The sequence below is a fragment of the Crotalus tigris genome, unplaced genomic scaffold (genome assembly GCF_016545835.1).
Source record: "Crotalus tigris isolate CLP2741 ecotype Arizona unplaced genomic scaffold, ASM1654583v1 scf7180000018891.247784533:1973344, whole genome shotgun sequence".
In the NCBI taxonomy this organism is placed as follows: domain Eukaryota; kingdom Metazoa; phylum Chordata; class Lepidosauria; order Squamata; family Viperidae; genus Crotalus; species Crotalus tigris.
In genome coordinates, this window is record NW_024097260.1 from 1,532,421 (window position 1) to 1,559,702 (window position 27,282).

The 27,282-nt window shown below is 43.9% G+C and overlaps 1 protein-coding gene across 3 annotated transcripts in view; it reads right to left on the minus strand.

Moving 5' to 3' along the window:
- Nucleotides 1–553: 553 nt before the first annotated feature.
- The window catches only part of LOC120314346 (transmembrane protein 132D-like), a 218,732-nt gene continuing 192,003 nt past the window's right edge, over nucleotides 554–27,282 (minus strand). For all 3 annotated transcript variants that reach the window (XM_039357359.1, XM_039357357.1, XM_039357358.1), the window contains 4 exons: nucleotides 11,517–11,722; nucleotides 9,298–9,571; nucleotides 6,812–7,003; nucleotides 554–2,698 (listed from right to left, as the gene is read on the minus strand). In XM_039357359.1, the coding sequence (XP_039213293.1) occupies nucleotides 1,511–2,698; nucleotides 6,812–7,003; nucleotides 9,298–9,571; nucleotides 11,517–11,722 (1,860 nt within the window). In that variant the 3' untranslated portion in view covers nucleotides 554–1,510. The remainder of the gene's footprint in view (nucleotides 2,699–6,811; nucleotides 7,004–9,297; nucleotides 9,572–11,516; nucleotides 11,723–27,282) is intronic.

A 27,282-nucleotide genomic window follows, 5' to 3' on the forward strand; every position in this document is an offset into this window, starting at 1 on the left:
GAATAGAATAGAATAGAATAGAATAGAATAGAATAGAATAGAATAGAATAGAATGGAATGGAATGGAATGGAATGGAATGGAATGGAATGGAATGGAATGGAATAGAATATGGAACAGAATATAGAATAGAATAGAATAGAATAGAATAGAATAGAATAGAATAGAATAGAATAGAATAGAATAGAATAGAATAGAATGGAATGGAATGGAATGGAATGGAATGGAATAGAATATGGAACAGAATATAGAATAGAATAGAATAGAATAGAATAGAATAGAATAGAATAGAATAGAATATGGAACAGAACATAGAACAGAACGGAATGGAATGGAATAGAATAGAATAGAATAGAATAGAATAGTTGGAAGGGACCTTGGAGGTCTTCTAGTCCAACCCCCTGCTCCAGCAGGAAACCCTATACCATTTCGGACAAATGGCTGTCCAGTCTCTTCTTAAAAATTTCCAGTGTTGGAGCATTCACAACTTCTGGAGGCAGGTTGTTCCACTGGTTAATTGTTCTGTCAGGAAATTTCTTCTTAGTTCTAGGTTGCTTTGAGTCAGACCTGCTCACATCCATGAGATATGGAGGCTACGTCTTCTAACTAATCCACCTATCAAAACTCCCCCCTCCCCCCCACAATTTCTGAGCTCTCCAATTTTGGGGGCCCCTAAACATTCTGCGTCGCCAAAGCTGCTGCAATTCTAGGGGGGAAAAAATAAAAAAGGAGTCCGAATGTGACAAATGGCCACAGAATTTTATTTGATTAAAAAAGGGGGAGCTTTCCGGTTGCCCTTGGTGAAGGCTCGCGTTGCAATCTTTCCTACTAAATCATAGATCAGTTAGTAAATCCTCCTTGCAAAAAAAAGAAGAAGAAGAAGAAAAGAAGAATGAAAGAAAATAGATAAATACATTCCACATTCTTTGGCACTATTTCTGGAGAAAATTAGAGAAATTAGAGGTACCAAATTAAGTCCAAATTACAAACTAATCTGCTGGTCCTTGTTGCTCAGATGTTCTCCTCCAGCTCATGTGGATTGAGATGTGGCCTTCAACTTTTCCATTTTTCCCTCCCCCCATCCCTCCCCGAAACGTAAGATCCAGATGACAAATCTGAAATACTGAGAATTAACCAGCTTGAAAGCATCTAAACCATGCATCAGGATTTACTTTCTGGCCTTAATTTGGGAGGATCAGCTCAAAGAATAAGGTCTTATTTGACTTCTCCTTATTAAATTTTTTATTTTCCCTTGTGGGTTGGCTTCAAACACCTCTCTACAAGACCCGTTCAATATATATTTGTTATTTGGGATTTTGACCACACCCTGGATGTTTTCCACGATAACCCAAGGAGCCACATTTGGGTTGTTCACCAAGTTCTATTATTTTTTTTTTCTCTCTTTCTTTCTATGCTCCTTGTTTTTGACTAGTACCTTAACGTAAAGGCAGAAAGGTGAGTGGGAAAAAAAAGAGATAAGAAAGAAAACAGAAATCTTTTTCAGATGTATTGTTACACTTTTTCATGTAGCTGTTCCATGTAGTTCCTTAGTTCTTTACATTCTCCCAAGTCCATGTCTTGACAAACCCACTTGATATCGTCCTCGTTGCTGGTCAAAATGGAGTTGACTGTTGGGTACCCACCATCGGAAGAGATGGTGGTGAAGGTGGTAAATTGGACACGTTTCCGTTTGGAGGTGGGAGAGGTGGCGGGTTCGTTCCTCTGCTCCTTCCCTTCTGGGGAGGGGGCAGAGTCTGTGGATAGGAAGAGTTGGCCGTTGAGGTTCTTCTGAGAGTTGGCACTAAGGAGATATTTGCTTTCTTCTAAATCCACGCTCCGGTCAATGGCTGTAATGCATTCCTCCGGTTGGGTGGAGAAATTGAGGTGGTTCTCCAGCAGTTCAGTTCTATGACTCAGTCCCACCCAGTCGTGAGAGTGTCTGAGGCCTTCTTGTTCTTCAAATGCAGCCTGCTTGTGCCTGTATTTCAAGGCAAAGGTGACACAGTTAATGAGGAACACCAAAATGGCCAAGCAGAAGACACCGAGCAAAGCATACATCCCAATTTCCAAGTCACTTAAGCCCCTGGGTGTCTCATCAGGATCGTCCTCTTCCAAATCTCCATTGCTCTTGGGCAGGTCTACCTGAGCTGGAAAACTGGTGAAGTCTATCGGGAGACTTTGCATGTGACCGTCGTCATCTAGGAGACTCTCCCGGTCTTCTTTCTTACTTAGAATGGACTTCTGAGTAGTGCTAGTAGCTCTGGTTTCTTCATGTCCCATGGAGGAGCTGTAGTAAGGTCCCTGTGGTCGAGATCTCTCCTGCAGGCTTGTCTTCTGACGCCGATCGCTGGTCCGGGTCTCCAGATGGACACCATCTCCGCCAGGCTTACTGTCACTTGGGTTTGGGACGGTGTCATTCTGACCAAACTTGACCTTGATACTTCCAGTACCCACGGCAAGGACACTCTTCCTCTTGGATTTCTGACAGGATTCGCTGATCACCAGCTCCACTTTTACCAAAAGACCCTGGCCTTCTGACTCGGCCACGACGAACGGCCACTTAAACTTGGGACTCTGGTGGACAGAGACGACCTTCTCATCCAGAGACGTGGCCACCAAAGAGAAATCCTTGGCGTCGTAAATATCTAAGGGCACAACTGCTCCATCGCTGAACTGGATCCAGCAACTGATCACAGCTTCCTGTTTTGGGGGGAAAAATGAGACAGAATGACACCGGGACAAATCCAGCACAATCCGTTTTTTTAGACAGGTGAGTCCTCGACTTACAACAGTTGGCTTAGTGACCATTCAAAAGTTACAAACGGACTTACGACCGTTTTTCACACTTACAACCCTTGCAGCAGCCCTGTAGTCACGTGATCGAAATTCAGACGCTTGGCAACTGGTTCCTATTTATGACGGGGGTCCCGTGATCCCCTTTTGCGATCGTCTGACAAGCAAAGTCAATGGGGAAGCCGGGTTCACTTGAACAACCGTGTGCCTCACTTCACAACTGCAACGATTCACTTAACGACGGGGGCGAGAAAGGTCATAAAACGGGGCAAAACTCACTTGACAAATGTCTGACTTAGCCAGATAAATTTTGGGCTCCATTGGGGTGGTATGTCTGAACCTAGTGGTTTTCTTCCAGACATTTCATTACCCAACTTGGGAATATCATCAGTGGTAGAAGGGAGTGGGATTTGCAGAATTGAGGAGGAGGAGGAGGAGGAGGAGGAGGAGGAGGAGGAGGAGGAGGAAGAGCAGGAGCAAGAGGATTGTGAGGTCCTTGGTGGTCCCTGAGCTTGGTTGTCTCCTTGTAGTGTTTCATGACCCAAACATGACGATGTTACCTAGTTTGGATCACAAAATGTCTGCAAGAAAACAACCAAACTCAGAGAGAACCAAGACCCCTAATGCAGACATGGAGCAAAATAAACCTAATGCTGGAAAAATGAGAAAAGAAATGGAGAAGGATCCTAAAGCCAAAGACACTTCCACTCCATACTTACAGTGGACAATCCAGTACATTTGGGATGTTTAGAAGCAAAGCATCGCTCAAAACGCAATAGCTGGTCCCGTTCCAAATATGGCACCAACTGTTGGGGCTAAGGCACGTAAACTTGTATTTTGATCATCTATTCCCCCACAAGCTCAAAGTCTCCCTTGAAATCCTCTAAATCAGGGGTCTTCCAACCTGGCCCTTTTATGACTTGTGGGCTTCAACTCCCAGAATTCCTCAGCCAGTGTGCCTGGCTGAGGAATTCTGGGAGTTGAAGTCCACAAGTCATAGAAGGGTCAAGTTTGAAGACCCCTGCTCTAAACTGATGGGCATGATCAACTCTACCAATAGCAGCTTGAGCCATGTAGCTATGGGTACAGCTGCTGGATCTCCAGATGCTGATGTTTAGCAGATGACCTCAAGATCAACAACCACATAATAATAATAATAATAATAATAATAATAATCATCATCATCATCATCATCACAACAACACCACCACCATTGGCATTGACAAATTCGCTATTAGTCAATTGCAAAAGGCGGCCTTACTAGGAACTGCTTCCATCCTGCGACGATATCTGTAATACCATCAAACAGCCACATCTGCCTATCCCAGGTCCTGGGTAAGGACTCGATAGGTAGACAAATGCCAAATCCAGTCTGAACATCTGGCTGACTGTGCAATGATCCATAATAATAATAATAATAGTTGGAAGGGACCTTGGAGGCCTTCTAGTCCACCCCCTGCTCAGGCAGGATACCCTATACCATTTCGGACAGATGGCTGTCCTGTCTCTTCTTAAAAACCTCCAGTGTTGGAGCATTCACCGCTTCTGGAGGCAGGTTGTTCCACTGGTTAATTGTTCTCAGTCTTAGGAAGTTTCTCCTTAGTTCTAGGTTGCTTCTCTCCTTGATTTTGCTCTATCCATCTTTCCCACTGCCTCCCACCTCCCCTTCCCCTCCAGCACTATTCAAATCCATCTCCCCAAAACCACCAGGCAGGCAAAAATCACATCTGGATGGATTCCACACACCAAAGGACCAACAAGGTTCCCGATGACGGAACTTGCTGAGATGGTTTAAGTTGACTTCTTTAATCAGAGACAAAGACAATATCTACATTTATTGCTGACTGAAATCCCTTGCGGACTTTTTGCTACGAAACAGAAAAGAATGAACTTATGATGTACGGTTGGGATGATCAGACAGGATAGATTTATAAAAAGGAGATGGATGTTGTAACTACCGAGAAAGAGATAAATGGATTATTGCACTTATAACTGCCCTAAAGAAGATTGCAAGTTACTCCTTTGTAGATTTTCTGTAAGGACCCACCCGACTCTGCATCTTAAGAAGACAGAACTCTTGGAATATTTCTTCCAACAGGCATCCTTTCTTAAGAGAAAATGGTTGCAGGCGTTCTAGACAGGACCTGGGGCCCAAGCCCTACGGTTCAAGGTTTTAAGGGGTCCCCAGCAGCCCCACCCCACCAGCTTTCCAGCGACAATCCCAGGCGTTACATTTCCACCCCTTTTTCCTCACTGCCGGTGTAAGGGAGACTTCAGAGGGGAGTAGATGGAAGCTGATGGCCCCTTTGTTATGTTTAGTCCTTTTGGTGGTTAGGGCAGAGAGGGCAGAAATGGGGTTTTCCATAGTCGATAACTAGAGATGAAATATAATTGGATTCTGACATTTTCTCTCTCTTTTTTCCTTTTCTTCCCCCCCCTCCTTTTTTTATCTTTCGTTTTTCTGGGTCTGTATTAATTTATATGGGTTTTTATCTTCTTTTCAACAACAACAAAAATATTTTTCATCAAAATTATATACATAACAAATGAAGGACCACCAAGGTGAAGGGACGGCTAGATTTGCCATTCAACTAGAATGTATAGAATCTTCTTCCCCAAAACATGCATTTTTGGCAGGTGAGCAGTACAATGTTGTATTATTTATGAAAGGTTAACAGAAGAAGAAGAAAAGAATTCATATATTTTTTTTCACCCAGGGCTTGTTCTAGTTTTGCTGCCCTATTTACTGGCTACAATGCTTCTCTATTTAGGTGTTGGGTGGCCTTGGGGGATGAGCACCTATAAATCTAAAATGTCCTTTTAGAATAATATTAACAATCATACAAGGACACCAGCGCCAGTTCACCTGCTTAGCAGGAAAAGCAGATCTGGGGAGGAGGGGTCTTGGTGGGCACAAGTCTCTATGCTGGGAGTGTATTGTTGGAGTATGGGAGAGGTTGATGAAGAGGAGGAAAGGGGGGAAGCTAATAGGAGTGAAGAAGGAGAGTTGAAGTAGAAGAATAATATTATTGGGGAGGAAAAGAGGAGAAAAACAGGGGAAGGGGAGGGATGAATGGGGAAGAGAAGGGATGAATGGAAAAGGAAGGGATGAATGGAAAAGGAAGGGATGAATGGGGAAGAGAAGGGATGAATGGAAAAGGAAGGGATGAATGGGGAAGAGAAGGGATGAATGGGAAAGGGAAGGGATGAATGGGGAAGAGAAGGATGAATGGGAATGAAAGGGATGAATGGGGAAGAGAAGGGATGAATGGAAAAGGAAGGGATGAATGGGGAAGAGAAGGGATGAATGAGGAAGGGAAGGGATGAATGGGAAAGGGAAGGGATGAAAGGGGAAGAGAAGGATGAATGGGAACGAAAGGGATGAATGAGGAAGGGAAGGGGATGAATGGGAAAGGGAAGGGATGAATGGGGAAGAGAAGGATGAATGGGAACGAAAGGGATGAATGGGGAAGAGAAGGGATGAATGGAAAAGGAAGGGATGAATGGGGAAGAAAAGGGATGAATGAGGAAGGGAAGGGATGAATGGGAAAGGGAAGGGATGAATGGGGAAGAGAAAGGATGAATGGGAAAGGAAGGGATGAATGGGGAAGAGAAAGGATGAATGGGGAAGGGAAGGGATGAATGGGAAAGGGAAGGATGAATGGGGAAGGGAGGAAGGAAGGAAGGGCAATGGAGGGAGAGAGGGACAAAGGAAGGAAAGAAGGAGGGAAGAAAAGAAAGAAGGGAAGGAGGAAGGAAAAGGAAATGCAGTGGAAGAGGAAAGCAAAGAAACAAACATTATGAACACTGCCTGGTTCTCCATTTGGCTACCCGTAGATTCATAAGGCCATTTAACACGTTGCTAATAAAACAGATCCCCTATTCACCTAGGGCTTATCAAAGGATCAATTGAGAAGTGACCGCTTATGCTTTAGGAAGAAATATGGGCCACCTGTACTCAGACAGGACGCTCGGAGACCCAACCAGGGAAAGAGGAACTTCAGGGGTGAGGCTGCTCACCTGCTTTTCTGCTTGAAGCAATTCTTGAGCGATGGCCGTAGCGAAGATGGCTTTGTTGCTTCCGGTGCTCAGCTGTAAGGAGAGCGAAAGACCGGACACCAGTTGGACCCCCAGGTCAGTGAGGGTCACCTTCTCATCAAGGACGGTCACCGTCTTCTCTGCCAGGATGGCATCGGAAAGTGGGGACAGGATCTGCAGGAGACAAGCAAAGTGACAGTGCATCGCTACATTCCAAGGAAACCACTTTTTTCCAAACATGCCACGTCTCACTTTTAACTAGGTAGAGCCTCTATTTCCCCTTCAAAGAACATGATCCCTTCTTCGACTCTTCGTCCTTCTGTCTTCCCACCTCATCCCAGGAATTTTCCTCTGTTATTCATGTCCTATGCTCATGGGGCCAGTGTTTTGCATAGATCGATTTTCTTTTCATACCTTTTTTTAAAATTTCCTTCTGCTGAAAAAAATTAAGGAAGAGAGAGAGAGAGAGGGAGAGGGAGAGAGATGATAGAGATATGTCTATCATCTCTCTCTCTCTCTCTCTCTCTCTCTAACATTTTTATCTCTATATTTCTATCTCTCTCTCCTTTAGAGCGAGATGATAGATAGATAGATAGATAGATAGATAGATAGATAGATAGATAGATAGATAGATAGATAATGATATGGATGGAGAGAGATGTTAAATGATAGAGATAGATAGATAGATAGATAGATAGATAGATAGATAGATAGATAGATAGATAGATAGATAGATAGATAGATAATGATATGGATGGAGAGAGACATTAAATGATAGATAGGTAGATAGATAGATGGATAGATAGACAGATAGATAGACATGATAGATAGATAGATAGATAGATAGATAGATAGACAGACAGACAGATGATAGACAGACAGACAGATGATAGATAGATAGATAGATAGATAGATAGATAGATAGATAGATAGATAGATAGATAGATAGATGGATTGGGAGGAAAAGAGAGAGAGAGAGAAAAAACGAGAGAGGGAGAGAGAAAAGGAGAGAGGGAGGGAGAGAAAGAGACCAGATGGAGCAATCCAGGGGATGATACCATGTCATATAAGTGGATGAATTCTGGGGAGACAGGTGACAGGTGTTCTCGCAAGTGAAGGGGCTGACTCTCCATTTGTCACTCACTTCCTTGCTGAATTTCCCTGCCAAATATAGTCTTTGTCTTTTTGGACACAAGGCAGAGCCAAGCATTTCTGCGGCTGATAAAATGTCTTTAGAAAGAGTTGCAGAGTGATGCTACTCTAACAAAGGACCCCCCCTTTTTTGAGGGTAGGGGAAAGACTGATAAATTTACTCAAGGCAAGGCGTGGATTGCCAATTGACATAAAAACTTTTTGCAATGCAATGAAAAAACAAAAAACAAACCCCACCCCAAAAACAAAACTCACCTTATCTGTAGCTAATCCAACAGTATAAAATGAACTTTTAAGTCCCTTTCGGGGCGTTCTTGAAACATAAAAACACTTCCTCCTGCTTTGTGCTATCACGTTGGTTTCTTTCTAGGGTGGAAGTCTGTTCCTTCCTATTTGTCCTGCTTTTCCAGGTAAATCAAGAACAGAGGTGGACTTTTCAAGGACTGCGGCTTTGTATTCAGGTTTTTTACTATTTTGATAAGCTCTTCCAGCTCTGAAATGTACCTCTGTTTTCCTTTCTGCTTCCCTCATGCACTGATCGGTGCAATAACGGTTGCTGGAATTGGGTATGTCTAGTTTAATGAAAAGAAGGGCTAGGGGTGACATGATAGCAGTGCTCCAATATTTCAGGGGCTGCCCCAAAGAAGAGGGAGTCAAGCTATTCTCCAAAGCACCTGAAGGCAGGACAAGAAGCAACGGATGGAAACTAACCAAGGAGAGAAGCAACCGAGAACTAAGGAGAAATTTCCTGACAGTGAGAACAATTAACCAGTGGAACCACCTGCCTCCAAAAGCGGTGAATGCTCCAACACTGGAAGTTTTTAAGAAGAGACTGGATAGCCATTTGTCTGAAATGGTATAGGGTTTCCTGCCTGAGCAGGGAGTTGGACTAGAGGACCTCCAAGGTCCCTTCCAACTCTGTCATTGTATGTTCTAAATTGCTTTCTGATCACCACAAATACACCATGAAGTACACCGAGAGTCTTCTCCATGAGTCTCAGGAAAGATCTGTGAATGTCTGGAAAACCTGTTAGAAAGGTCTAAGGTTTCCTGCTTCAGAAGGGGGCTGGACTGGAAGACCTCCAAGGTCCCTTCCAATTGTGTCATTCTGTTATTCAGTTGGATGGATTCTGAACTTAATGAAACTTCCATATTCACATGCCCTGTAGCCCTAAACAGGATGCTGCCTTCGTGTCTTAGTTGTGTCTTAGTTGTGAACATCTGTAGTGTCTCCAGTTAGATAAAGGATATGATGAATCTTTTGGTCTGCTCTAGAAAAGAACCTGTGTTTTTACCCAGCCCTTCATTGTGCTCACCTGTAAGGTAGTCATTCCCAACTCCTGTCCCATTAGCACCTGTCCATCTTGCAGCTTGGCAATCCTCGGCTCTTCCACTTGCATGAAATTCTTCACCAGGTCACTGATGTCCACTTGCCAGTCGGAGCCCAACAGGTAAGTAGTTTGGCCACCAGGGTCCAAGGGCTCAGCTACGAACTGGGTAAGGACCCGCACTGTTGCATGCTGGTACTGGAGAGTACAACCTCTTCCCTTCCTCTCATCCTCCTCTTCATCATCGCTGTCTCTAACTAATCTGTGAAGAGATTCAAGCCAGATGGTCAAGCAATTCTAAAAGTTGACCGTGTGGCACTGTTGATGTTATGGCCTTAAAGACTTGCTCTTATGGGGTCCATGCACGATCTTATGACAATCCATCAGCCCTACTGATGAACCCAACAAAGTAAATACAGCTGAGACAATTAAATCCCTAATGCAAAACTTTATTGAGTGCACTATTTCAGCACTGATGAAAGGAAAACCAGCTCTGGGGTTTTCGTGCCTAAATTGCTCTACAGGTAGTCCTCGACTTACGAACACAACTGAGCCCCCACATTTCTGTTGTTAAGTGAGACATGTGTTAAGTGAATTTTGCCCCATTTTACGACTTTTCTTGCTTCAGTCGTGAAGTGAAGAACTGCAGTTGATAAGTTGGCAACTTGGTTGTTAAGTGAATTTGGCTTCCCCATTTATTTTGCTTGTCAGAAAGTCACAAAAGACCATCACGTGACCTTGGGACACAGCAACAGTCCTAAATATGAACCGGTTGCCGAGCATCTGAATCTGGATCACGTGATCGTGGGATGCTGCAAGGATTGTAACTGTGAACAATGTTCCTCAGTCACTTTTTTCCAGTGCCGTTGTAACTTTTGAATGTTCACTAAATGAACTTGTGTTAAGTCGAGGACGACCTGTATTAAAAGAATAGAAACCTCCCTCCCCTCTTCGTGCAGGTCACATCGCCCAATTGTAAGTTAGACAATTGTTATGAGAGAATCCACACTCTTTCATAAACATCTCTCCTTGTGTCCTTGGTTCTCACAAAGTAGCCAGCTGATGTTAACAGCTCACATACCAAACTCCTCCCTCCCCCAAGTCTGTTGGCAAGCTATGAAGCAGTTATGTCTGGACCATCCTGGTCACTCTGTGAGTCTTACTTTAGAGTGGGGGGGCTCTGCTGTTCCTTCCCCTTCATGAAACAACCTCTTGTCCCAAATTCCAACTTGAGGTCATTTTCACCTTCCACCCCAAACAGTGGTTCTCAACCTTTTTAATGCCGCGACCCCCCAACCGGTCCTAAGTCGAGGACTACTCAACTGGTGCAGCACCGTTGGCAGAATGGGACTTTTGGTGGCCTCAGCAGGGCAGAGACAGCCTGGACAATTCCTATTGGCTTTTGAAAGCCAATAGAATTAGACTCTATTCAAGAGAGTCTATTCTATTGGCTTTCAAAAGCCAATAGAATAAAAGGGAGTAGCACAGATAAGGAAAAGGGGAAAAAAATGGCGGACTGCGTTGTTTGGCGACCCCCGTGAAATGGTCATTCGACCCCAAATGGGGTCCCGACCCACAGGTTGAGAACCACTGACCTAAAACATGCTGGTGGGAACTCAGCCATTTCAATGAATTCAACAGGAAGACCAGTTGGATCTAGCAGTGAAGGTGTTGGACTAGGTGTAAGGGGAGCTGAGTTCTAGTCTTGACTTGGGCATGGATTTCAACTGGGTGACTTTGGGGCCAATTACTGTTGCTCAGAAGCAAATCATCTTCCAAAATGTTGCTAAGACTTGTCCATGTAGTCACTAGGAGCCAAGACTGGTTGAAGGCCAGAGAGAGACACTCAGAGGAACACAGACCACAAACACAAAGAAATTAAACTACAGTGTGAACCCAGGTTAACCAGATGGAGTATTCCATGTGAACCCAATTTATGTATTGCTGCTGATCACTAATAAATGTACAATATATCTATTCACAATGTTAGCTCTCCATTAGAATGGAAGGTATTGCCAGCTGTTCAGACATAGTAGCAACAAGGGTAGACAGAGGCTGATTTCACACAACATAGAAAGACCGTGTAGGAAAGATGATTGGCTAGTTTGAGGAACACGGTGTTGTGTGAATGAAGCCAATTGTATGCTTTCAGGAAATTATGGGAGAGAAATTGAGGGCGAGGCTAGGAAGATCCCAAGGGATCTTACCTCTTGTTGGAAACAATGGGGATCCTCCAGCCCTTGATCTGATTTAACTCTGGGTCAGAGACTTCAATCTGCAGTGGGAGGCGGGGAACCCACACAGTCAACTCCAGGGGGCTGTTCAGATGTTGGTATGTGAAATGGACCACCGCATTCACTTTGCCTTTCATTTCCTTCCCATTGACAAATACGTAGTCACACCTTTCGGACACCTGAAACAAGAAGGAGATAAAAGAGAGAACAATTTTAAAGAAGAGGATAACTGGACAACAGGATAACAGAGCTGGAAGGGGCTTTGGAGGTCTTCTAGTCCAACCCCCTGCTCAAGCAGGAGACCCTATCCCATTTCAATCAATCAATCATAGAGCTGGAAGGGGCCTTCTAGTCCAGCCCCCTGCTCAAGCAGGAGACCCTATACCATTTGAATCAATCAATCAATCAATCAATCAATCAATCAATCATAGAGCTGGAAGGGGCCTTGGAGGTCTTCTAGTCCAGCTCCCTGCTCAAGCAGGAAACCCTATACCATTTCAGACAAATGGACATCCAATCTCTTTTTAAAAACCTCCAGTGTTGGAGCATTCACAACTTCTGGAGGCAAATTGTTCCAGTGATTAATTGTTCTGACTGTCAGGAAATTTCTCCTTAGTTCCAAGTTGCTTCTCTCCTTGATGAGTTTCCATCCGTTGCTTCTTGTCCTGCCCTCAGGTGCTTTGAAGAATAGCTTGACTCCCTCTTCTTTGTGGAGCCCCTAAATATTCTGAAGACAAGCTGTTCTACTGATTAATTGTTCTCACTGTCAGGAAATTTCTCCCTCATTCTAGGTTCTAAAATGTCTAGAAAACAATTATCTCAAGGTTTCCGGTCAATACAAACTCACTGTCCTTGGTCCACAAGTTCTAGCAACTCTATGTTCCTCAAAATCAACCTATCTATATCAGGAAATTTCCCCTAGGTTGCTTCTCTCCTTGATTAGTTTCCATTTGTTGCTTCTTGTCCTGCCTTCAGGTGCTTTAGAGAAGAGGTTGACTCCCTCTTCTTTGGGGCATCCCCTGTGTCATGGTTCCGACAGATGAAACTCTTCAAGAACTTTGAGGCATTGTTTACCTTAAAGAATCTTTATTCGAGCAGCATAGCATCGGCACATACACAAGCGAAGCCAAAATCTGGATTTCCCTCCCCTTAGTACATAGTATCAAACACAATTCCCTCCTCTAATTAACAGTCATAAATCACCTTCTCCAATTAGTTTGAAATGCAGTCTTTCCCTCCTGTTCTCCAACCCGCCATTCCTTATCATCTCTTATTTCAAAAGCCTTGAATTCATACACTATTACAATATTGTTATGTCTAACTACCTCCCATCACCTTCCTCCTCCTCCCCCAGTATCATCTAATTCTAAGAGTAAAGCATAAGAAAGAAAAAGGCTGCATCTCCAGATGTTGTCAAAGCAAGAACATCCCATGTTAGCAGCGTTGACACCCTGTCAAGTTCTTTCCATCTTTGAACTTCTTCCCAATGTCAGTTCAATTATGACTTGGTCCCTTGGCTATTAATAAGTTCAGATGTTCCTTTTGAGCACTTGGAACCGTGTGGATTACAACCTTGGCTGGCTGATAATTTTCAGGATATTTCAGACAAAGGATTACTATAAAATATTGCTATTAGGACTGGATTATAAAGGCTATATACATACGCAGAAACAAGGAGAGTGGAGGAAGCAGAACAAATAGCGGAGCGTTAACATCAATTAACATCAAGAACATAATCCACACGCAGCCCAATCAGGTTGGACCGATGACGAGGTCCAGGAGCCGTGTGCACAAATTGACTAGCACTATAAAGGAGACTCCCATTGGCTGGTTTTAAGCCCTGATGATGTTGGCCAACGAAAGCTTGGCATTAGAATAAATATTTCTAGTTTTATATTTTTCCTGGTGTTCGTGTTTGTTTGCTCTTATAATATGATTATACCCAGGATTCCTATTTTTAACGAAATTAATAATAAAGGAGATAGATAGATAGATAGATAGATAGATAGATAGATAGATAGATAGATAGATAGATAGATACCCAGAAAACTAGAGGAAATTTTGTTCCACTTTTACTGAGACTGGTGCTACTAGATAGGAGAAGGGAAATACAGACTGCCATACATAAATAAAATACCGCGAGACCTACCTATACAATAAAAATACAAAAGACCCTTTACTCTTTCTCCAAAATACACCGGATGACAAGGAAGAAGAGTCTAGAAAATGGAACACAGAGCAGGCAGGGGAAATGTTTAGGGAATGTGGATGAGCAGAGTTCCCTCCCCCCCAAAAAATACTCTACTTAAATTGTCTTTCTCATGCCAAACAGCTTTCACAAAAATAGAAAGAAAATTCCTGGATGATTTAATTGCCCTGGCCTGGAAAGCTGCTTGGCCAAGAAAGAAAATGAGAGTTAGACTTAAAAAAAACAGAGGATTTGATCTATCAGAGGGAGCACTATCTCTTTAATATACTTGTTTGAATATGATTAAAAGAACGGATGACCCTTAGCTATAACTAGATTTTTTATAATGAAAGATATGATTTAGAATTAAAATAGCATTTTTTCCCTTTTTTTGATATGGGAAATTTGAAAAATCAGAGAATTGGTACGAATAACATGTTTCAGCTATATAAATGTAATTCATGTTGAGAAACTCACAACTGACAAAGATGCTTCAAATATTGATGGGAAATCAAACTTTAATAAGAGCCCAAAAACAGGATATTGACTTATGAATGGATATTATTGCTACTTCTGTAATACTAGTAAAATATGGTGAAGATGCTTATATCTGATTTTGTACACATCAATAGTACTAAGAATTGTAATTGTTTAATGAGGAGAAAAGGAAAAAAATATGAGGAAGAAAGGAAGATCAAGGAAAAAACACTGAATTGTGCAGTACTGAATAGATTTATATTGAAGAACTTAATGTTAACGATGTGAACTCAGACATGTTGTTTACGAAGCTCTAAAGATTGTAATTTTTAAAAGTTAACAAAACCTACAAAATAACAATCAGATATTCCATATCTATCATTTCCCAAGGCTTTTTTGTCCATCTGCCAGCAAAGATGACACACCCTTTCTTTAAACCCAGGAGCACATATGCATGTCCAATAATTTATTAACTCCCATTTTGCAGTGGCAATGATTTGAAGGAATGATCTATTAAAGCTCTCAGCTGCTTCATTCTTTCTTTTTTTAAAATCGTCATCCATTACCAATTCGATTTTGTGTGTGTGTTCCATTATGCTCAGTACAGTTAATATTTCTGACTTTGGAATATGCATGATTTTGCCCATACATGAATTTAAAGCCCCTCCCTTTTTTAACTTTTCCTATTTAAATGCATATCAGATCTAAATCTTATTGAAACATCACAATCTGCAGCAGCATAATTTATGGGAGGGGCTTCCTTCCAGTCTAGTAGGCTGAAAAAGGAAATTTATGCATAGATCCTTGGTTTGTTATTAACTGCAGAGGTCTGGTTCAATAAAATCCCCAGACTTTTTTTTTTTTTTTTAATGTGTGGTGCAATATTAGCTTTTATACATTCCAGAGGATTCTCTCTACCCTTGGTACACACGGTTGCTTACTTCTCATTTTGGAGAAAAAATTCTGCCCTACGTTTTTCTTAAAACGGTGGACAAGTCTCCAAAGATCATCGTACAGCTAACGACGAATCGCGCACTGACTGGAACCACTAAGCCAGCTCATTAATTCCCATAAATGTAACCAACCACCCTGGGGAATTTGCAAGAACAGGTTCCCCCCCACGCCCGCCTCCTTTTTGGAGGGCAAAACGCAAAAGCTATTTTTAATTTATTACCGAGGCTTAATTGTATGGCTTTCGTTGGCTTAACACAAGTAATGCAGTAATACAAATGGCTTAGCATAAGCTTTGGCTACCTCTTTCACAGATCATGAGAGTTCTCAACTTAATACTTGGTTTATTTTAATTAGGGATCTGCACAGGCTTGGATGTTGTTTTTAGTAGGCGCGACCGTTGGGTGCGGTTTAATCCAGGGTCAACATTTGCTTACCGTGTTGGCGGTTCGGTTGAGAACGGACTTTGCTCAACTGATTTTGTACTTACCTCCTGGCTGCTTCTGAACAGCGTCACACCTTGGTCAATACAGGAGTTAACGATGACGGTGATGACGATCAGTGGCAATGGAATACAATTCTGATCCAAATCAATACATTAAAACAACGTCTTTAATCAACACTGCATCACAGCATGGTAAAAGCATGCATTGTGATGGGGATGGTCATCATTGTGATCAACAACAACCGAATACAATTCTGATCCTAATCAACGCATGAAAACAAATATCTTTAAAAACAGGATGCCCTAGCCATCTTTCAATTATCAGGAGAAAAAAAAACTCAACAGAACTCAACCAGCCCCCTAATACTTATCGCCGTGTTCTTCAACCATGACAACTTTTAAGATGGGTGGACTTTGACTCTCAGAATTTTCCAGGCAGCTGTGCGACCTGGGGGATTCTGGGAGTTGAAGCCCACCCATCTTAAGGTTGAGAACGTTCAATTAAAGACTTGCAAAGTGTCTATTCTTCTTCCATCAGAAAGACAGATTGCACTAGAGCAGTGTTTCTCAACCTTGACAATTTTAAGGCATGTGGACATCAACTCCCAGAATTCCACAGCCAGCAACTCCCAGAATTCCACAGCACAGCCTCCCAGGAATTCTGGGAGTTGAGGTCCACATGCCTTAAAATTGTCAAGGTTGAGAAACACTGCACTAAAGTTTTCCAAGATAATGGCAGACCAAGCCAGGGAGACAGGTGATCATCAGCTCCTTGAAAGGGGATTCTTTCTCTTCCCATCCAGTCACAAGACAGCTAGCAAAATGCAAATGGGGTCCAGAAATCCTTCCATAAATTTTTACCTCCAAATCCTGAACATCTTGTTTAGTCCCGGTCAGCACAAGTCCATTAGCTAAATCTCATTTCTGAAAATGCTCCACTTTGCACCGACACGCTCCATAAAAATTCAGGTCCAGAGCATCAGGGGGAGGGGGAAAAAAAAAACCTCTCCCCATGTCTGCCACCTTCTTGCATGCCTGCGCACTCACGTTGGCCCGTAGAAGTCAATTTAATTGGGAAGCTTCAGGGCAGAAGAGGTGAGAAACTGCCACTCACCCAGTCTGTAAAAATCAGCACGACAAAGCATCACTATGAATTATGGATGGCAGGGCAGATGTGGATAAAGGAGAAGGATGCAGCATTGTAGGCAGGGAAGAGCAGAGAGTTTGGGAAAATGCTGCAGAGAAGCATCTGTCATTGTCTAGACAGAAGGTAGGCGAACATGAGAGAAAATATGTTGGGTGAGACATCCCAGCAGCCCACAACATCTGCTTAGAGACCTTGTTCTCCTCTTTGAAAATTGTCCCCTACTGAGACAGGTGAGAGACTTGTCTAGCCTTGCCTAAACTGGTCCTGTGCTGGACCTTGGACAGTGGCCAGTGGCAAGTGTCAAGATGCTGTTTGAAAGCCTTCTTGGTCATCCCGTTCGTGGTTGTCCCCAAAGTGCTTTTTCAAGAGAACTTTCTTGAAAAATCCAGTTGCCTCTCAAAAAAGCAGCTTTGGGACATGGCGGCTGGAAGTGTGGCGAGCCCCAAAACTTGCTTTGTGCCTTCTACATAGCTTGCTCTCTCTCTTTAGATGGTGGAGATGTTAATCCCCTGGAAGAACTGAATTAGAATTAGAATAAAAGAGATGGAAGGGACCTCCTGGGTCATCTAGTCCAACCACCTGCCCAAGCAGGAGACCCTACATCATTTCTCACAGATGGCAGTCCAGTCTCTTCTTGAAAGCCTCCAGAGGTGAAGCTCCCACAACATCTGAAGGCAACTTCTGTTCCACTGGTTGATTGTCCTCACTGTCAGGAAGTTTCTCCTTTATTTCTAGGCTGAATCTCTCCTTGATCAGTTTCCATCCATTGTTCAAGCAGCATAGCATCAGCACATACACAAGCGAAGCCAAAATCTGGATTCCCCTCCCCTTAGTACATAGTATCAAACACAATTCCCTCCTCTAGTTAACAGTCATAAATCACCTTCTCCAATTAGTTTGAAATGCAGGCTTTCCCTCCTGTTCTCCAATCCGCCATTCCTTATCATTGGAAGACTGCTATCATGTCTCCCCTGGTCCTTCTCTTCACTAGACTAGCCATGCCCAGTTCCTGTAGCCGTTCTTCATATATTTTAGCTTCCAACTGAGACCAAGGGGCTGTATGTCAGGACGATACGTTGCCGCCACCCTTGCAGATTCTTCTTCATCCATCACCGTTGGTCCGTGGATTGCTTGCCGGGTTCCGACATAGGTATCAGCATCATTTTTGGGACAAAGCCAGGTCTGCCATGCATCAGATAGCAGCCCATAGGGAGAGACGCCGTTGCATGCCTAAAAGACTCGACGCATTCAGAAAACCGTCATGCACAGAGATTAGTTTGGGGGAAGCTCTTGATTCCAAATCTCCTGAGAGAAAACTGCTGAGGACAAAGATGCTGTTTCCATCAGATAACCCTGGATTTCAGAAAGGTTTTAGTGTGCCGGGACTTTAATCACCCTGCTTGGCTCTTGAGGTCATCCTTTCCCGGAACCAACTCTTTCTGCATCCATAATGTAGACTCCGACAGCAATTCTTTCTGTCTCTCTCTTTGGCAGGCTTGAGAGAGAGAGAGAGAGAGAGAGAGAGAGAGAGAGAGAGAGAGAGAGAGAGAGAGAGAGAGAGAGAGAAGTTGAGAGAGAGAGGGAGGGAGGTTGAGAGAAAGAGTGACTGAGAGAAATTGAGAGACACAGAGAGAGAGAAGTTGAGAGATAGAGAGAAAGAGGGAGGGAGGTTGAGAGAAAGAGTGACTGAGAGAGATTGAAAGAGAGAGAGAGAGAGGAAGAAGTTGAGAGATAGAGAGAGAGAGGGAGGGAGGTTGAGAGAAAGAGTGACTGAGAGAGATTGAAAGAGAGAGAGAGAGAGAAGTTGAGAGATAGAGAGAAAGAGGGAGGGAGGTTGAGAGAAAGAGTGACTGAGAGAGATTGAAAGACAGAGAGAGAGAGAGAAGAAGTTGAGAGATAGAGAGAGAGAGGGAGGGAGGTTGAGAGAAAGAGTGACTGAGAGAGATTGAAAGAGAGAGAGAGAGAGGAAGAAGTTGAGAGATAGAGAGAGAGAGGGAGGGAGGTTGAGAGAAAGAGTGACTGAGAGAGATTGAAAGAGAGAGAGAGAGAGAAGTTGAGAGATAGAGAGAGAGAGGGAGGGAGATTGAGAGAAAGAGTGACTGAGAGAGATTGTGTGTGTGTGTGTGTGAGAGAGAGAGAGAGAGAGAAAGAAGTTGAGAGATAGAGAGAGAGAGGGAGGGAGGCTGAGAGAAAGAGTGACTGAGAGAGATTGAAAGAGAGAGAGAGAGAGAAGTTGAGAGATAGAGAGAAAGAGGAAGGGAGGTTGAGAGAAAGAGTGACTGAGAGAGATTGAAAGAGAGATAGAGAGAGAAGTTGAGAGATAGAGAGAGAGAGGGAGGGAGATTGAGAGAAAGAGTGACTGAGAGAGATTGTGTGTGTGTGTGTGTGTGTGTGAGAGAGAGAGAGAGAGAGAGAGAAAGAAGTTGAGAGATTGAGAGAGAGAGGGAGGGAGGTGGAGAGAAAGAGTGAGTGAGTGAGAGAGAGAGAGAGAGAGAGAGAGAGAGAGAGAGAGAGAGAGAGAGAGAGAGAGAGAGAGAGAGAGAAGTTGAGAGAGAGAGGGAGGGAGGTTGAGAGAAAGAGGACTGAGAGAAATTGAGAGACACAGAGAGAGAGAAGTTGAGAGATAGAGAGAAAGAGGGAGGGAGGTTGAGAGAAAGAGTGAATGAGAGAGATTGAAAGAGAGAGAGAGAGAGGAAGAAGTTGAGAGATAGAGAGAGAGAGGGAGGGAGGTTGAGAGAAAGAGTGACTGAGAGAGATTGAAAGAGAGAGAGAGAGAGAAGTTGAGAGATAGAGAGAAAGAGGGAGGGAGGTTGAGAGAAAGAGTGACTGAGAGAGATTGAAAGACAGAGAGAGAGAGGAAGAAGTTGAGAGATAGAGAGAGAGAGGGAGGGAGGTTGAGAGAAAGAGTGACTGAGAGAGATTGAAAGAGAGAGAGAGAGAGGAAGAAGTTGAGAGATAGAGAGAGAGAGGGAGGGAGGTTGAGAGAAAGAGTGACTGAGAGAGATTGAAAGAGAGAGAGAGAGAGAAGTTGAGAGATAGAGAGAGAGAGGGAGGGAGATTGAGAGAAAGAGTGACTGAGAGAGATTGTGTGTGTGTGTGTGTGAGAGAGAGAGAGAGAGAGAAAGAAGTTGAGAGATAGAGAGAGAGAGGGAGGGAGGCTGAGAGAAAGAGTGACTGAGAGAGATTGAAAGAGAGAGAGAGAGAGAAGTTGAGAGATAGAGAGAAAGAGGAAGGGAGGTTGAGAGAAAGAGTGACTGAGAGAGATTGAAAGAGAGATAGAGAGAGAAGTTGAGAGATAGAGAGAGAGAGGGAGGGAGATTGAGAGAAAGAGTGACTGAGAGAGATTGTGTGTGTGTGTGTGTGTGTGTGAGAGAGAGAGAGAGAGAGAGAGAAAGAAGTTGAGAGATTGAGAGAGAGAGGGAGGGAGGTGGAGAGAAAGAGTGAGTGAGTGAGAGAGAGAGAGAGAGAGAGAGAGAGAGAGAGGCTGATTTAATGGGGCACTTGGCAATTATGTCCTCTGAGGCCATATCTCTGCTCAGGTAGACTAGTAAAGCTTTGATTCTGGCTGGACTGGACCTTAGAGAGAGAAAGGAGGGAGTCTGATTGATTCAATCTTCTTCAGGTTTTGGCCCAAAGGCCAACACTCTTGAAGCTCCATCCCCACCTTTCTGAAGATCCAAAAACGGGGGCATCATTAAAAGGTCAAAAGTATGAACTGCCACCAAATATAGCCGATTGTTCCAGTTATCAGTCGGGCCACCATATCACAAAAAGATGTTGAGACCTTGGGAAAAGCTCAGAGAAGAGCAACTAAGATGATCCAAGGCCCGGAGACCAAAACATACGAAGAACGGCTGCGGGACTTGGGTTTGGCTAGTCTGAAGAAAAGAAGAAATAGGGGAGACATGATAGCAGAGTTCCAGTATCTGAGGGGCTGCCACAAGGAGGAGGGGGTCAATTTATTTTCCAAAGCACCTGAAGGTAGAAGAAGAAGCAACGGATGGAAACTAATCAAGGAGGGAAGCAACATGGAATTAAGGAGAAAGTTCCTGACAATGAAGAAAATCAACCAGCGGAACAGCTTTGCCTTCAGAAATCATGGGCGCTCCATCACTGGAGGTTTTTAAAAAGAGACTAGACAGTCACTTGTCTGAGATGGTATAGGTCCTCCTCCTTGAGCAGGGAGCTGGACTAGAAGACCTCCAAGGTCCCATTGTATTCTATTCTATTCTACTCTACTCTACTCTACTCTACTCTACTCCACTCCACTCCACTCCATTCTATTGTATTCCGTTCCGTTCCATTCCATTCCATTCCATTCCCCATTCTATTCTATTCTATTCTATTCTATTCTATTCTATTCTATTCTATTCTATTCTATTCTATTCTATTCTATTCTATTCTATTCCTTCTCCAGAACTTCATCCCATTCCATAGCCTCAATATTCTAACTTGGTCTTCACTCATTTATAATAATTCCACGTCTCTATCTTGATTCTTGGGACCTGGCTTTAATCTCTTAATCCAAGCCTCCTTCTGGGAAGTCTCTGAGATGGCAAAATGCCCTCTCCATTTGCTGCTGCTATTATTATATCTATATCATTTATATCTCTCTACCTCTATATTTTAGCAGAATAACAAAATAACAGAGCTGGAAGGGACCTTGGAGGTCTTCTAGACCAGCCCCCTTCTCAGGCAGGAAGACTTATACCACTTCAGACAAATGGTTGCCCAATCTCTTGTTAAAAGCGATGGAGCACCCAAATATCATAATTTATGTTATGGCCCCCCAGATAATTCTAGAACGCAGAACAATAGGGCTGGAAGGGACCTTGGAGGTCATCTAGTCCAACCCTCTGCTCAAGCAGGAGACCCTATGCCATTTCAGACAAGTGGTTGTCCGATCTTTTCTTTTAAAAACCTCCAGTGTTGGCACACCCACAACTTCTGGAGGGCAAGCTGTTCCTCCAAATATTTTCATTTTTTTAAAAAGATTTTATTATGGTATTTTCTGACCTTATGGCTGTAATAAAGTTACCGGATTTGATTTGACAGCAGGATGTTGTTCTACTGGTGCTTTTCAGCAGCTGGCAGCTGGTGCTCCTTTTTTTGTGATTTGGAGAAGGTTGAGAAAACATAGCCATAGGAGCGCCCAACCACCCACAGCCAGTTTTCTGTGGCTCTGCCCATCTGCTCTTCAAAGTGAATAAATCCATGGCCATCGTCCCAGCCAATGGGAGGGAATTCCATACCTTCAACTTCATACTAACTAGGTCCGGGGTAGGCAACCTTGGCTCTTTTATGACTCGTGGACTTCAACTCCCAGAATCCCTGAGCCGGCATGGCTCAGCTTGGAAACCTCTCCCTTTCCCCTCAGCGGGGCTGGCTCAGGAATTCTGGGAGTTGAAGTTCACGAGTCATAAAAGAGCCAAGGTTGCCTACCCCTGTCCTAAGTCCTCCTGTTCTAAGCGGTGAGCCTCCAGACCAAGGGTAGGCAACCTTGGCTCTTTATGACTCGTGGACTTCAACTCCCAGAATTCCTGAGCCAGCATAGCTCAGCTGGCCCAGGAATTCTGGGTGTTGAAGTCCACGAGTCATAAAAGAGCCAAGGTTGCCTACCCCTGGACTAGGTGAACAAGATTTCCTTTCGTTGATCCTGAATTCCCCCCACACACACACACACCCGTTCCAAAAGAAAGCGCAAATTCATAAATTTGCTGTGGTGACTGAGGCGGCGGAACAAGCCAGCCCAGAGATTCACCGCTACGGACAGACATGTTGGTGAACATCAGAATTAAAATAACAAAGTTGGAAGGGACCTGGTAGGTCATCTAGTCTGACCCCCCCACCCCCGACCCAATCAGGAGACCCTACACCATTTCTGACAGATGGCAGTCCAGTCTCTTCTTAAAAACCTCCAGTGATGAAGCTTCCACAACATCTGGAGGCCAGCTGTTCCACTGGTTGATTTGTTCTCTCTGTCAGGAAATTTCTCCTTATTTCTAGGTTGAATCTCTCTTTGGTCATCTTCCATCCGTTATTCCTTGTCTGGCCTTTAGGTGCTTTGGAAAATAGGTTGATCCGCCCCCTCCTCTCTGTGACAGCCCCTCAAATATTGGAAGACTGCTATCCTGTCTCCCCTGGTCCTTCTCTTCACTAGACCAGCCATGCCCAGTTCCTGAAGCCGTTCTTTATATGTTTCAGCCTCCAAGTGGAGGCTAATGTCAGTATGCTTCGTTTTAAAATCTTTTTCCTTTTTCAGCATTGTAGTTTCCATCCACCCCGCCTGATGGTCCCCCCCCCCGAATGATATACGAAGCAGCAGATGTAAATGGACAAAATTCTGGCCGAGCATTCAGTCCGAGCCGTTAATCCTCAAATACGTCTGGAATGGATGCTCCTGGTCAAGGACTGTGCTATTATCTCCAAGTGAAGATGGGACTTAATGAGTGACCATTAGGTTTTCATTCCTTTTCGGAGAATCGACTCTCGTTCTCTATCTCTTGCTTCCTGGGGATAGATCCCAGAAACACTTCCACTAGAAATAGTTCTAGTTTGGCTTGCATTTTTATGAACGGGATGTTTTTCTAGGGTTGATGGCCAACATGTCTGGAAGGCAGACATTTGAGGGGAGAGAGAGATAGGGCTTCCCTGGCAGTTTGCGGGAATATCAAGGCCGCCTCCCATCCATACAGCTCCAGTTTGAGGGTTGCTAACTTATTATGGGCAATTACGTTGATTGAGTCTATTTTCAGCCTAAGGAACAGGGGGGACTTTCGTGGCTTTTGAAGCAGGTGGGAGACAGGCTGTTGCAAAATCAGCCAATGTGGTTGATGAGGAGAAAGGGGCCTTTTGAGTGACAGGGAAAAGCAGTCGGCAGATTCCAGATAATGACCCTCAGGGTGAGCAAAACACATCTCTGAACCATCGGAAGCAGATGATCAAAGCCACCTTCGGTTACCAATGTTCTGATCTCAGCTAAAGCCTTCAACTAGTTCTACAAAAGAGGCCAACGCGTCAAAAATAGTTTTTTCTTCTTCTCAATGTTGCCGGTTATGATAATTAGACTTAGATTCCAGGAGAACACACACAGAGAGAGAGACACAAAACAGCTGTTTGGCTTCATAGATGCATGAGCCTTGTGGTCCCAAAGGTGAGTCACAAGTACCCATGTTGGGAGGGTGTTTAGGAATTTTAAGGCATAGAATTGAATAGAGCTGGAAGGGGCCTTGGAGGTCTTCTAGTCCAGCCCTTCTAGTCAAACAGGAGAACCTATACCGGCTCAGACAAGTGATTGTCCAGTCTCTTCTTAAAACCCTCCAGTGATGGAGCGCCCACGATTTCTGGAGGCAAGCTGTTCCACTGGTTAATTGTCCTCACTGTCAGGAAGTTTCTCCTTAATTCCAGGTTGCTTCTCTCTTTAGTTAGTTTCCAACCATAGTTTCTCCTCCTTGGTTCCTTCCTTAAAAGTGCAAAGGACTCACAATGTTGGTTCCACCAACCCTACAAAGGAACTGGAAGCTTTGTGGCAACATATGCAATGCTTGGTTCACAGCGTCTCTACACCCGTTATATAGCAAGCCTGCAAAAGGTGAATCTCTTTAGCTGTTGTCGGAGGTAACATCCCACCTTCTCCCTGTGTACTTGTCTCCCTCCCTCTCCATCCTTAATTAATTTTATTTTAACTGCATTTTAATTTTAAGATCTTTATTTACTGTTTTTAATGTTTTATAGTGTATCTTAATCGATGTAAGTCACCTAGAGTCACCTTTAGCAAGATGGGCAGCATACAAATTTAATACCTAAATAAACCACCCTTTCTAGTAGAATCAAGGTTTGGGGGCGCTGTGAATTGCAGTACAGCCCTGGCGTTAGGATCATACATTCTGCACTTCTGCTCGTACGGATCTTCCCCAAAAGGTGGCAACCAATTCAAAAGGATCCCTCTGCAGGGATCCATCAGTCAAATTAGGTGGAAAATGGCGGGTGGGATAGAATAGAACAGTGATGGCAAACCTTTTAGAGACCGAGTGCCCAAACTGCAACCCAAAACCCACTTATGCATCATCGAGTTCTGGGTGGGTGTGGCCCATTGGGTGGGTGTGGCCCATTGGGTGGGCGTGGCCCATTGGGTGGGCGTGGCTGCGGTGGTAACGGCAGGCTGGGTGGGACTAAAAAGTTAATCAATCAATTCCAACTTTGCAAGATCTTTTTTTTTCCTGTGAGAAGTTGAAATTGACTGATTGATTGAACCTTTTTTTTTTTTTTTGCACACGGCAGCGGAGGCCTAAAGTGAAAAGGTTTTATAAAACCCAGCTGAAGGCCTAGGACTAGGGCGACGGCGCGCGTGCCAACAGAAAGAGCTCTGCGTGCCGCCTCTGGCACCCGTGCCATAGGTTCGCCACCCGTGCCATAGGTTCGCCACCACGGGAATAGAATAACGGAGTTGAAGAGGACTTTGTAGGTCATCTAGTCCAACCCCCTGCCCAAACAGGAGACCCTACACCATTTCTGACAGATGGCCGTCCAGTCTCTTCCAGTGATAAAGCTCCCACAATTTCTGAAGGCAACTTCTGTTCCACTAGTTGATTGATCTCACTGTCAGAAAATTTCTCCTTATTCCTAGGTTGAATCTCTCCTTGATCAGCTTCCATCCGTTATTCCTTGTCTGGCTTTCAGGTGCTTTGGAAAATAGGTTGACCCCCCCTCCTCTCTGTGACAGCCCCTCAAATATTGGAACACTGCTGTCATGTCTCCCCCTGCTCGTCCAGATTTAAAGCGTACATGATTCTGGGTGGCTTGCAATAGAATAGATTTTTTAAAAAAGATTAAATGCAATGCATCCTACAAAATAAAACACGTAGCAGCTGAGCATCACAAAATAACCATCCAACAAAACTGGTAGATAGGATCTATCAGAAAACCGTGGTGGTGCAGTGATTAGACTGCAGCATTGCAGGCTAATTGTGTTGACTGCCAGGAGTGAGATCCTCACCAGCTCAAGGCTGACTCAGGCTCCCATCCTTCTGAGATCAGTAAAATGAGGGCTCAGATTGTTGGGGGCAAGATGGTGACTCTGTAAACTGCTTAGAGAGGGCTGTAAAGCACTGTGAAGCGGTATATAAGTCTAAAGGCTATTGCTATTGCTATCTTCCTTCCTTCCTTCCTTCCTTCCTTCCTTCCTTCCTTCCTTCCCCAGTGGTTAGAATGCAGTATTGCAGGCAAATTCTGCCAACTGCCAGCAGTTCAATCCTGTTGACTCAAATTGTTGGAGGCCACATGCTGACTCTCTAAAACGCCTAGAGAGAACTGGAAAGCACTGTGAAGCAGGATATAAGCCTAAGTACTACTGCTATTGCTAAAACCGAAGTTTTTAGGATCTCGCATAAGGCCAGCAGGGTCCAACCTAATTTCATTGGGTTGGTATTCCAGACCAAGAGAAAACTTCTTTCAATCTTCCATTGGGACCAAGTAACTAAAGCAGACACGGCAATTGTTGTCTTTCTGAAGAGACCTGGGATGAACCCCAACTCCACAGCCAATCACTCACTGTCCTGCCCCCCCCCCAAAAAGTCTAATTAGAAGAACAAAGAACAAAGCCAGTGTAATTTTGTGCCTCGTCTTGTTTTCTTTTTCTTTGACAGATGCGTGGGTAGAGCATGAGGCACATTTCACAAACAAGTCAAGGTGGCAATATTTTTTTTCCCCCTACAGTCTTGGGATGATGTGCCAGACAAAGCCTTACATCATCAAGGGGTGACGTTTTGCTGAAAAGATTTTAAAAAAAAAAAACTCTTTGGTGGGGTGTAAAAAACAGAAAAAGTGATTTGTAAATAGCCTCTGCAAACTTGCTTTTCTAAGTGGTGAAGCAGGAAACAGCCTAACATCAATACCTGGGAAGATACTGGAAAAGATAATAAAAGATCTGCAAACATCTAGAAAGAAATAAAGTTACTAGCAGCCAGCACTGGTGTTTGTTAAAAACAGATCATGCCAAACCAATCTTACTTCATTCTTTGACAGAGTGACTAAATTAGTAGACCAGTGAACTCATCCTATTTGCAGATGAGACTAAGCTGGCAGGAATAGCCGACATCCCAGAAGATAAGTTCAGGATCCAAAAAGATCTTAACAGACTCGAACAATGGGCCCTATCCAACAACATGAAATTGAATGTGGAGAAAAGCAAGGTTTTACACCTGGGCAGGAAAAACCAAAGGTACAAGCACAAATTAGGCAAAACCTGGCTCAGGGACCTTGGAGTCCTAGTGGAGGATCACTTGACTATGAGCCAGCAGTTGTGCAGCAGCAAGGGACCTTGGAGTCCTAGTGGAGGATCACTTGACTATGAGCCAGCAGTTGTGCAGCAGCGATGGCCAAAAAAGCTAATACAATCCTGGGTTGTATAAACAGAGGCATAGAATTGAGATCATGCAAAGTATTAGTACCGCTTTATGAAACCCCTCGTAAGACCACACCTGGAATCCTGCAGCCAATTTTGGTCACCAGATCACAAAAAAGAAGTTGAGAG